Raw genomic sequence first — 11,823 nt, 5'->3', positions numbered from 1 at the left:
AGAGGTAATTCAACTAAGGCTGGGACATGGGAATTGAAGACTTATACCAAAAAGTTAAGTGAATTTTGTCTATTGAATTTAGAGACGGACAGCCTTGTCAGGGCAACAACAAACAGGAATAGAAAAGAGTTTAAATGACAACATATGAGAATAAAATTAAATGTAGGGCAGACTTGCTTTCGTCTTAAGGTTGATAAGTGGGTTTTAGAGTATTGGAACAGATATCTTGTAGGATGGTTGGAGGGTGCTGGGGGTTAACTAACAGGCACACCTGGAGAACCACTGAAAATATGTCTCCACCTCATGTTGTTATATGAGGTTTACTTCAAAGCACAGTTGACTCTTGAATAATGTATGTTTGAACTGTGCCAATCTACTTATACACAAATTTTTTTTCAGTAGTAAATTCTATAGCACTACACAATCTGTGGTTGGTGGAATCAGTAGATGGGGATTGGGGGAACAGAGGAACCATGGATACAGGGGGCTGATTATAAATTATACGTGGATTTTTGACTACATGGAGGGCTGATCCTCTAACCCCCATGATGTTTGAGGGTCAACTGTACTTAAAATCCAAAATGGAAAATAAGAGATAGCCAGTGCCTCAGTGGTTCAAGTTTAGTTGTCATTTATAAAAAGAAATTTAAACACAGAATAAAGCTATTTCTTAAGACCAGTGTTGGAACACTAGCGGTGAGGCAGTACTTTCCTATATGTGGATACATGGCAGAACTCATCTGTGCTGCAGCCGGACAACACACAGGCAGTGGGGTTCTTCCTCTCTCCCCACCTTTAGTATCAACAAGCCCTTCACAAAGTATCTAATCTGAGAAGATGGTAACATAAGAAATGTGAGTGTAGGGCTCCCTAACCTACCAGCATCCCTGACACAAGCCTGTTCAAACGTTTTTCATTAATGAGTGATATGGCAAAGAAAAAAGGACACAGTGTCTGTCCCAGCAACACTGCTGATAACTAATGATCACACAGTCATTTGTACGTAAGTTGTCTTTAAATTTAATCACTCCTTTATAAAATCTCCCAATTAATTAGTAAAAGATGGCTTATTTGAATAGCCTAAAACATTGGCCACTATTTAAACAAGACATTCTAAAAAAGAGAGCAATCACATAATAGTTTATAGTAATTTACAAGTGGATGGTATACATTTAGATACAGAGGTAGAAGTTCACTTTTACAACGTTTCACTAATACACATTTACCAAATTCAAGGCACAAAATAGTTTGCTTTACAAAAAAATACTGTAAAAATGTCATTTGCTGTTCTACAATGTGAATAAAACTTTCAAAAGAATCTTTACACCCTTCCGTATGTATTCCATAGTGTAAGATTCCCCCCCCCCCCCCCGCTAATCATAGTTGGCACAGAAATGGGGACATTTTTAAGTGCACAAGTTCACACTTTTAGAAACTGTTTCTTTGCAGAGCTGCTATGTATTCTAGATCAAAGTCCAACTGAAGAAATGAAACACAGCAACTTTCTTAGGAAAGGGCACTTTCTGTATGCAGCAAAATTCACAGGTAGAAAATCTATGATTTTTTTTTTTTGGATAAATAGGTCTCCAGAGGAATAGATCCTTAAGGAAAGACCTCAGAGATACATTTTAAAATTCGACCAACAATTAGGTCGTTGTGACTTTAACAAAGAGACCTGATCACATGACTTTACTGTAACAATCAGACATCCTCTACTTCCAATTGGTGGAGATTTCAAAATGCCTTTTTAAAAGGGCTGTATATACACACACCATGAAAGAGCCACACAGGCTTTACAGAGCTGAAATTTAGAAAACATGAGAAAATACAGCACTGTCAGTCCTTGAAGTTGCAAGGGTGTCAACTTGCTAGAGATTAATTACAAGAATTAATAAACTCTATGGGAATGAAGGAAAACAAACACGTGAAACACACAGTCATTATCATCGTGAGACTTCCTGTTCATTCCAAAAATAATAATAACAATGGTGGCCTGGCGACGTCACACAGCGGTTGTCTAAAAGACTGGACTGGTCTTAGGGTTCTGCCTGCAAAGGACCCCGTTGGCAACGACTTAAGCTCACTTTTGCTGATCACGTTTTCCAAGTACTCTAGTCAGTTGATTTACACTTTATTTATTTTTGTAAAAAGCTGATTTGAAAAAAAAAAACAAAACACAGATGTAGAATCCAGAGAGTATCAGTCAAGCTGATGTGGGTCGGACTAAGATATCCTCCTGATCGTCTTCTGGTAGAAATGATATTTCGTACAAAAAAGACCCTCAGATTCCGTTTTTTGCTTCGTTGTTGTTTGTGGCTTGTTTCCTTTGAGCGATAAAGGGGTACATACACTTGTCTGCTCCTAGGAACCGATACATGCACACAACTGCTTCAAAAGGGAGGATGCTGGAAAAGGAAGAGTCACAGGTAGCAAACGTGAGATGTGGTGTGTTCGTTAAGTTACAGGGTGGGTGTGGGAAGGCCCGCCAAGGGGGTAGGCCCCTCACACTCACCTCTTCATGAAGGTCACGATGTACATGAGCCGGGGGGTGCAGATCATGGGCTGGTCGGTGAGGATGGCCTTCATGGCCTGCTTCACGCAGTAATCGGGCTTCAGAGGGGGCAGGAAAGGCTCGATTTCTTTCCTGGGAGTTACACATTCAAGATTAAATTAAGAATTCACACAAAATATGGAAGGCTAGAAATACACATCAAAACACGAAGGGTGATGTTATCTGAGCAACAGGATTTGCAATCTGTTTGTTCACTTCGTTGTGCTTTCACTGTATTTTCCAAATTTTCCTACTGTGAACATATTTTATTTGCATTGTCTGGAAAACAAGTTTTTTTTTTTTTTTTTTAAGAAAAGCAAAATTGGTCTGCTTTTCTGTAAAGTGAGAAAGTTGTGTTTTCAAAATGCCTTGGAATGTATTTCAAATTATTATTATTTTTTTCTTTCAATTGAAAAAAGAGAGGGTGTCTGACACAACAAACAGTAAACCCAAACAGGATGCCAAACTTAGCATTAAGCGTAGTTCAAATGATGGTGTGTAAACACCGACATAAACCTTCCTGAGTGAAAGAACAATCGACTGTGTGCCTCCCTGGATGCCTGGAGAGGAAAAGCCCGGGGCTTTTTTGGGGGATGGGGGGAGGAGTGAGGGGGGTGGTGTCTCATGAGACAGCCTACCTTCAGCTGAATTCATCCAGTTACCCGTAGAAGTAACTTAACAGAATTTACCCCCTCACTTTTCATTGCCCACCCCCAAGAGCTTTGGACACCCGCTATGATGCTAAAGAGGAGACAGAGCTCCTCAGACCCTCTGCAACTGGTTCTTAAGTTTATAAGAGGCAAAACCCAAACCAACACACACACACAGAAAAAGAGGTGGGGTCCAGTCCACTCCCAGTCTGGACCTGGATTCAGCCTGAGATTGAAATGACTCAAGCCACCTCCACTCACTTCATAGCCGGGCCAGGTTCAGGATGTGTCAAGATTGGCCCTGAGCCACCGGGAACTGGCTCACTTATCTCGCTTTGTCTTTCAGATTCACCTAAGCCAAGATCTCGCAGCGGGCATGTCTCTGCAAGTGTCCTCTTCGTGAGTCATGCCCTTGTTTATTCTGTGTAGCTCGAGTCAGATGTGACTTGACATGGCTATTCCCACGTGCCTCCTTTCAAAGTGTGGGGGTGTTTTATTTCATTTGTAGAAAATCTCAATGTTTCTTCTCATCCTGTCAGAGTGACTCTAGCTACAGACACTCTCTGCAAAAAGGAAGTTCCCAAATGTGGGAAGGGTCTTTTTGGAAGAAAGGCCACCCTCCTCAGTGGCAGTGACATTGTTCTGTATCCAAACCAAAGTCACATTTATGTGCAAACATGGATGTTAAGGGGCTTCCCAGGTGGTGCAGTGGTCAAGAACCCGCCTGCCAATGCAGGAGAGGCAAGAGATGCAGCTTCGATCCCTGGGTTGGGAAGAGCCCCTGGAGGGCACAGTAACCTGCTCCAGCGTTCTTGCCTGGAGGATCCCATGGACAGAGGAGCCTGGCAGGCTACAATCCACAGGGTCGCAAAGAGTTGGACATGATTGAGCGACGGTGCACTAACTACACTGATGTTAAAGAAAGAAAATCACTTCCAAAATAGCTTGTAAGTAAAATCCTAGGTATTTGCTCCCTGAAGAACAGAGAGGTCATTTCCTACTGATGCTCCTCGCCTTCTGCAAATTAATACCAGCCCTTGCTTATCAATCACACACGCATCAACTTGACAAACCTTGACCAATGAAAACTACACGTGAGCTAAAATGTCAGCTGTTGAAGTGCCAGGCTGTTTATGGTTGGAGATCTGACTGATTTCACATAGTCTCCCAAGATGGAAAGATGATCTGTTAGAACTGCTAATCGTCAGCACTGAGGCAGGTCCTTTACTGACCTGATTCGGCAGCCCCTGAACATGCCAGTGTCCACCAGGTAAGGGCAGACCAACGTTGTTTTAATTCCATCCTTCTCTGCGGCCTTTAACTCATGGCTCAGGGATTCATGAAAACCCACGACTCCAAATTTACTGGCGCAATAGTCCTGGGGGCAAAGCAGAGAGGGCAGAGGTACTCAGTATAGTGCACATTCCGGACCAAGCCCCAGGTTGCCCCGTTACTCAGGTTACATGTCTGATACAAAAGGTTACAGGTGACTAAGCAAAAAAAAAGGAGAGCATTCTAAAAGACGGGTATCTGATGTGGTTTGGTGCAGAAATAATATTTTCAAAGCAACAGCAGAAACAGATGAACACTTTTTGCCACATCAACGAAGTATCAGATTACTTTGGGGGAAGTTACCACAAAGGAGTCTATGAAAGCTAACAAGCTGGGGCTAAAAATGGAGAGAGGCTCACTTTGAAGTGTCTGGAAAATTTACAAATGGCCTCTTGTTCAGTAAAGGAGACTGAAAAACCAGTTTGTTTAAATTAATGCTAGGAGAACAAAGGAGACTAGAGCTGGAGTTATGAGCTGTTATGATCCAATCTTCTTTCTAAGGGCCAAGTGAAAATGGAAATGATAACTCCACCTTGTAAACTTCAACTAGAACTCAACCTAAGGACTCACGGTATAGAAAGGAAGTTCTTCTCCATTACCCAACTTTAAATTTAGGAATGGAAATGTACAATGTAGAAGCTGTCTCTTGTACATCCTTTTGCATATTTGCATGGGCTGATGTTTCCTATTTTCTGCTACAGGCACCCGTGGGACAAACAGCATGGAACAACAAACACATGTGTGCTTTGTAACTTGAAGGTGGTGAAGAACAGCATCTGATTAAGCCCAGTTCCACAGACTTAACATGCAGACACCTCATACCCACCCTTAACCATCTCATCTAATGAGCTAACACAAGATAGCTCACTTTTGACAAGTTGACCAAAACAGAGTGTCAACCTTTAGCCTCATTTATCTGTTCTCTGGGGCACTGCCAGTGCCCTCCAGTTTCATCTTGACCCTGTGTCTTCCCACTGTCGTCAAGTAAAACTGCTAATGAGAATGGGGCCATACTGAGGCCTGGCCCACCTACTTCTGCTGCTGCTGTTGGTTTGTCAAACTAGTGTAAGTTTATGGTAGAATATATAGAGCTGATGGGTGCTGGGGTGCACTCTACGAACAGCACACAGGTAGCTTCCAGGGGCTTGCAGGAATATGAGGGCAGCATGCATGCTTCTAGAACTGTAGTCTATTTGTGACGAGATGAACTGATTGAAAGAAGGAAATGCTTTATAATGACAAACCTCAACTCCAGCAGTGCTGAACAATCCCAGGGAACTCGCAACTGTCACAATATGACCATGATTAATCTCCAGCATGGTAGGAAGAAAAGCCTTAGTGGTCTGAAAGAAAAGGAAGATGAAAGCTTCAGAACTGACCTATGGATTTCACCTAAAAAAACAAAAAAACAATGAAACCAAACCAAAAACCCCACCAACTCAAGATCATGAAGCAAAGTTTTATCGGTATAATGCTAAATTACCCAATTTGTTTTAAAACATTTCACATTTATCAAAAACAGAAGATCCCTGAAGCGTCCTGGTTCACTTAGCACCGTGTCATCGGCATGGCAGGCCCATTACAAGCCGTGACCCACAAGGCCGTAACACAAGCGCTTTCGGGGACCATGTCCAGAGATGAAAAGAAAGCCATTAGGAGAAGGCTCTTTATCACCTCTCAAGTGAGTTATCTGCCAATCTAAACTACTCCTGGGTCAGAGATCTTTTCATGCTTGTGACAGTTGAGTGCAGCATCTCATGGTCTGGGAGGGACCTCCCGCTGCCCACAAATAGGAGGCTCCTGCAATGTTTGCCTCATGACTACATCTACCCAGCAACAGACCCATGAAGGCTGAGATATTCCAGCAGCATCTTCAAACATCCAAGCTGTATTATCAGAGTCTACTCACAGGAGGTAAAGTATTTTAGGTGTAAAGAAAGAGGGTAAAAGTACAGAATAGTTTTAATGAAAACTGTGTCCTAACGCTAACTTTACATGACAACAGCTCATGGCATCTGACTGACCAAGCTCTGCTCTGGGGTTTCCTGGGGAGTGTCTTTCCCGTGGAGGCAGGCGACCACCCCTAGGGGGACAGAGCATGTGGCAGAAGCTCCAGGGCAGTGGACCCAGAGGTGGCATCCATTTCTCATTTCACTAAACTTCTCTTTTCCCTCTAGCTTTCATGCCTTCAAGACACAAAGCTGTAATTTTTCTTTTTTTAAATTACTTCAAATTACTTAAGATAATCTATTAACTACTCCACTAGGCTTCCAACAGTTTTATAACCTGCTTCCTAAAAGAAAGCAGCAAAGAGCAATCCATCTACTGCTGAGTTATATCCTACTGCCAACACAGCTTCCCACGATTTATGAAGTTTAAAAAAAAAAGCCCAAACACTACCCAGTGGACTTAAAGAAGTGTTGCACTCCCTCCTCAGAAGATTTCCCGGTTAAGACATCACTGAATTTTTGCACGCGTATTTGATTTGCTCTGATAACTTTTGTGTGGACAAGATCAAACAGTCATTCCATTAATTTTGAAGTTTTTTCCATGTTCCAATCCGTGATGCATTCAGTTGTCAGATCAAATTTTGTGAAGCAGCCCAAGGTCTTCCCCAGTCTGACTCCTGATCATCATATAACCCCTCAGTCCCCACTTACATCCACTGTGGCTCTGCACTGTTGTTCCCTGAAAGTCACTCAGTCATATCCAACTCTTTGCAACCCCATGGACTATACAGTCCATGGAATTCTCCAGGCCACAATACTGGAGTGGGTAGCCTTTTCCTTCTCCAGGGGATCTTCCCAACCCAGGAACTGAATCCAGGTCTCCCTCACTGCAGGGGGATTCTTTACCAGCTGAGCCACAAGGGAAGACCAAGAATACTGGAGTGGGTAGCCTATTCCTTCTCCAGCGGATCTTCCCAACCCAGGAATCGAAGTGGGGTCTCCTGCATTGCAGGCAGATTCTTTATCAACTGAGCTACTAGGGAAGCCTGGGTCATGCTTATTCTTATCTGTACAGTTTTACCCATGAACTCAACTCTTCTCTGACAATCTGCCCCCAAAGTCTTCTTATATAACTCAAAGTGTAATATCAATCACATATTTACATAGCCTCTCACACTTTTCAAAGTGCTTTATGTTAATTATGTCACCGGAGCCCCTTAAAAATTCTCTAACACAGGTAGTTAAGAGTGTTAAGTCTTTAATGTTATTCCATTCACCTTGACTTTGTCCATATAACCAGTATCATTCATTGTGACACATATGTTCTGTGGTAATTTGGGGTTTTTTTGATTGTTTCAGTTTACAGCACCTGCAAACTCTAGGCTTTATAACTTGTATATGAGCACTATATCACAGAATTACAATAAAGTAACATCACAGGGAAACTTATCTACGTCAATCTAAACTAAAAACATATCCTTCAGTACTCATGCCTATGAGTCTTCTTTTAAATATCTGATTATAATCAATTGTTTCTAGATTAGCTCAAAAGTATAAAATTCAGTCTTGACATTATCTAGAGATCACTTCTGAGTATTAATAGTTTCCCTCGTCTTGGAAGAGAAGGATAGATTTAGCATGAAGTTCCAATTTTTAAGTTAAGAAAATAGAAGGACTTGAGAGTAAATCCTAAGCAATTTCATACAGTACAGAATACTAGCAGGAATTTGCTACGTGGTTACGACAAATCCAAGTTGCTGACCGTGGTCATCCCTAGCCTGCATCCATGCTAACTCTACCAGGTGGCCAGCCCTCCCCAGGAACCCAGATGCCCAGTGGGCTGGCTCTAATGACTCCTCCATGTTTGTGCTCCATGTTGGTGCCTACAGGTGTTAAAGGACTAATCCATATCCCAGCACATATGAAGGCAGGTAACTGTTTTAAGTTCCTCACGGTTTTTAATTTCTTGCAAGGTTCTAAAATGGATTCATGTCCCCTCTAGCCCTGCTGGAATTAACTTATTCCTTCAACCAGTATTTCTTGAACACCTACTACATGCAGGACCTGATTACAATCTGGCCAGGCAATGACGGGGAACACGTGAGCAGGTCTCATTCCTGTCTCTAAGCAGACTTTTATACTCAGGTGGCGCCAGTGGTAAAGAAGCCGCCTGCCAATGCAAGAGACAGAGGAGATGTGGGTTCAGTCCCTGGGTTGGAAAGATCCCCTGGAGAAGGGCATGGCAACTCACTCCACTAGTCTTGCCTGGAGAATCCCATGGACAGAGGAGCCTGACAGGTTTCAGTCCACAGGATTGCAAATAGTCGGACATGACTGAAGCAACTTGGCATACTCACCAGCACCAAACTGTGTTACGTCAGTACAACAAATAGAAAACAGTTCTGGTTTATCCTTCACGAAAGCAGCGTGCTGCAGCTGCATATTCTAAAAAGTCTGATTTGAACCTGCTTCCCCTCCCACCCCACAGAGTAGTTTGGAGGGACATTTAAGCTGCTCGGTTTGTGCTTAAAGGAAATAAGAAAAAAGAACAAGAGAAACAAAAGGATCCAAATATAGCTATGTGACTAAAGTCTTTTCCAACTGTGTGTTGTAAACATATTTTTTAGGGAAACAGGCTTCATTTTAAGTAGCTAGTAAAGTGTGACACAGGTTTGTTTGTTTTAGTATGAAGCTTTCTTTAGAGGGAGGGGTTGATTTTTTTCTTTTAAAGGGGTGTGGCAAGTCAAAGATTCTTGTAAAATATGTGACTTCTTTTCCCCATCCAGGGACAAATTTGGCCTTCTGTAGGAACAAAACTGAGTGTGTCATTATGCTTTCTACCTTCCAAGGCAAAGGCCTATGTTCATCTAGAAAGGCTCACTACTTACAGGTCTAACACTACAGTTACTACAACTCCTAGCAGACCAGGGACAACACACCAGGCGCTGAGGAAGCTGGGAGGGGAAGTGAGCCATTCAAGGGCCGGGTGGCCTTGGGACCCCGACTGATTGCCTTCCAAAGCTGGCGGCCACCACTCAGCTCCTCCTGGGTGCCGGGCGGAGGCAAGCCTGGGGGAAAAGCTTTCATACCGGGGCTGCTCAGGTTTCTTTTTAAGCCCAAGTTTGCACGGCTCAGGCTGGAGCCTGATCCACGTGACTGAGCACTGAGGCTGTTAATCATTTCCTTTGCTGCCTGAATGGAGGCGAGCAATTACTGCCCAGGCGTTCTTTCCACAACCAAACCCCTGCCTTGTGTCTGGGGCGCATTACCACATACGCTTTGATCAACACGAAGCCTGGGCCTTATGTTAGGAATAAAAAAAAAGGCTGTAAATGGGTGGCGAGAAAGCATCGTGTTCTCGGGAACTTTCCAGAGTAACCCGACAAGTTTTCCTTTCTAATTACTCTTGCCCTCGACAGTCTGGTGGGTGACATCTGAGATAGCACATCATATTCCGTCCCTGACACGGTTTGACAGCACAAAGAAACCTGGCACTTTGTAATGAATTACTAATGTGCACAAATATCGTAGCACGCGTGAGAGGGGGACCAGCAAGAGGTGAAGTGCTAGTTGCCATGACACCAGTCAGTTCAAGCTCAGGTTCGTGATCTTCAACTTTGTCTCAGACTAGTTAGAAGAACATAAAGAGCAAACCTGCTCACACCCAAAAGGTTTGAGTGTAAATTCACACACGGGCTGCCGACAGTGAATCTGAGAGGGGCAACTCAGAGAGCCTCCTGAACACCGCTGAAGGACGAATTATCAGGAGTTTATGACTAGTTTATTATGACTAGTTTACCAGCTAGTCAAGGGATCTCTAAAGGAAGTACATTTCATCAGTCACCAGAGTTAGCAGGTCCCAATGGTAGCTGGCAAGGTTAGCTTGAGGCTTAGCCTAAGTCTGACTGTGCCGATAGGGACTTCAGGTCCTATTTGGTGGTGGTGGTATAAGCGCTGAGTCTCTTTGCGATTCTATGGACTGTAGCTAGCCAGGCTCTTCTGTCCAAGGGATCTCCCAGGCAAGAACACTGGAGTGGGTTGCTGTTTCTCTTCCCCATTCAGGGACTGACCCTGGGTCTGCTGCACTGTAGACAGATTCTTTACCAACTGAGCCACCAGGGAAGCCTGCACTCCAAGATCTGTCCTCTTATTCAAATGTCTGAGACAGAGGGGAGGACATCTCGTTTGTCTTCAGGAAAACGTGGTTGACTCTTGACTGGGGCAGGGGTGGGGGCTGAGTCAGTGACCAGTATATACCAATTTGTATGTTCAGTGAGACAATTTAGAGTTGGAAGGGACACAGTGGGATTAGTTTATCTGCAAAAGAGAAAACTTTTAGTAATGGACTCTGGCTAAAAAGTGTGATAAGAGACTTTTGATTACCTGTGTTGAATTTTATCACAAGACTCCAATATCATAACCTGCAACTGGCTGACAGGGTTGCTATGTGACTATAAAGAAAAGAAAGAAGAAGGATATTCAAATGGACACTGACATTGCTATGAAAACATACTTCGCAAGTTTAATATCTCCATAGCTCCTCAGGGTTCCTCTTCAAAGCATTGGAACCTTTGAAAGATAACTGTAAAGGTCATATTTATAATATAAACAAGAACTTCTTAAACAGAAGTGTGACTGGACATAGACATGACATGTCATATCTTGAGAAATCTTTGAGTGTGAGGTTTACGCCAAATTAACTCCCAACAGTTCCAACCCTCCAGACCATTCTTGGTGCTCTTAATGACAGACTGCAATGCAGAGCCTGCAGCTGCACTGTCAGGACAAATTAACCTAAAGTTAAACAAAAGAGAATGTGAAGAAATGCGGTATCCGGCAAAGTCTGACTCGAGAAATTTCGAGATTGATGACATTTTAAAGGTATAGGTAAAACACTCAGAATATGTTTTCCATATTTGCAAGTTTTTCAAGGTTAATGGACACTAAGGGAGGAGCAAAGCTAATTTCTCACAGTAGGAAAAGGCTACATCCTCTATTTTTGTGCATTTTATACCTGTCACGCGGTTAATTCAAGAAAAGTCATCTTAAAAAAAAAATCATTTTGAAGTATTTCTTTCTCATCTGAATGTCCAAAAATAACACAGAAAACTTTCATTTCTAAGTGAAGTCACTCAGTCGTGTCCGACTCTTTTAGACTTTTATGGACTGTGGCTCTCCAGGCTCCTCCATCCATGGGATTCTCCAGGCAAGAGTACTGGAGTGGGTTGCCATTTCCTTCTCCAGAGGATTTTCCCAACCCAGGGATTGAACCCAGGTCTCCTGCATTATAGGCAGATACTTTACCGTCTGAGCTACCAGGGAAGTTCAGGTCCCCTTCATT

General features: G+C 43.0%; 1 protein-coding gene across 1 annotated transcript in view; it reads right to left on the bottom strand.

Annotated features, from left to right (window-relative positions):
* Nucleotides 1-1,365: 1,365 nt before the first annotated feature.
* Nucleotides 1,366-11,823, bottom strand: part of RDH10 (retinol dehydrogenase 10) — a 29,042-nt gene continuing 18,584 nt past the window's right edge. The window contains exons 3-6 of the mRNA XM_040262030.1: nt 5,778-5,876; nt 4,434-4,579; nt 2,513-2,644; nt 1,366-2,405 (exon numbers count right to left, since the gene is read on the bottom strand). Of these exons, the coding sequence (XP_040117964.1) occupies nt 2,282-2,405; nt 2,513-2,644; nt 4,434-4,579; nt 5,778-5,876 (501 nt within the window). The 3' untranslated portion in view covers nt 1,366-2,281. The remainder of the gene's footprint in view (nt 2,406-2,512; nt 2,645-4,433; nt 4,580-5,777; nt 5,877-11,823) is intronic.

The sequence above is a fragment of the Oryx dammah genome, unplaced genomic scaffold (assembly GCF_014754425.2).
Source record: "Oryx dammah isolate SB20612 unplaced genomic scaffold, SCBI_Odam_1.1 HiC_scaffold_19, whole genome shotgun sequence".
NCBI lineage: Eukaryota > Metazoa > Chordata > Mammalia > Artiodactyla > Bovidae > Oryx > Oryx dammah.
This window is presented reverse-complemented; position numbering and strand designations above follow the sequence as displayed.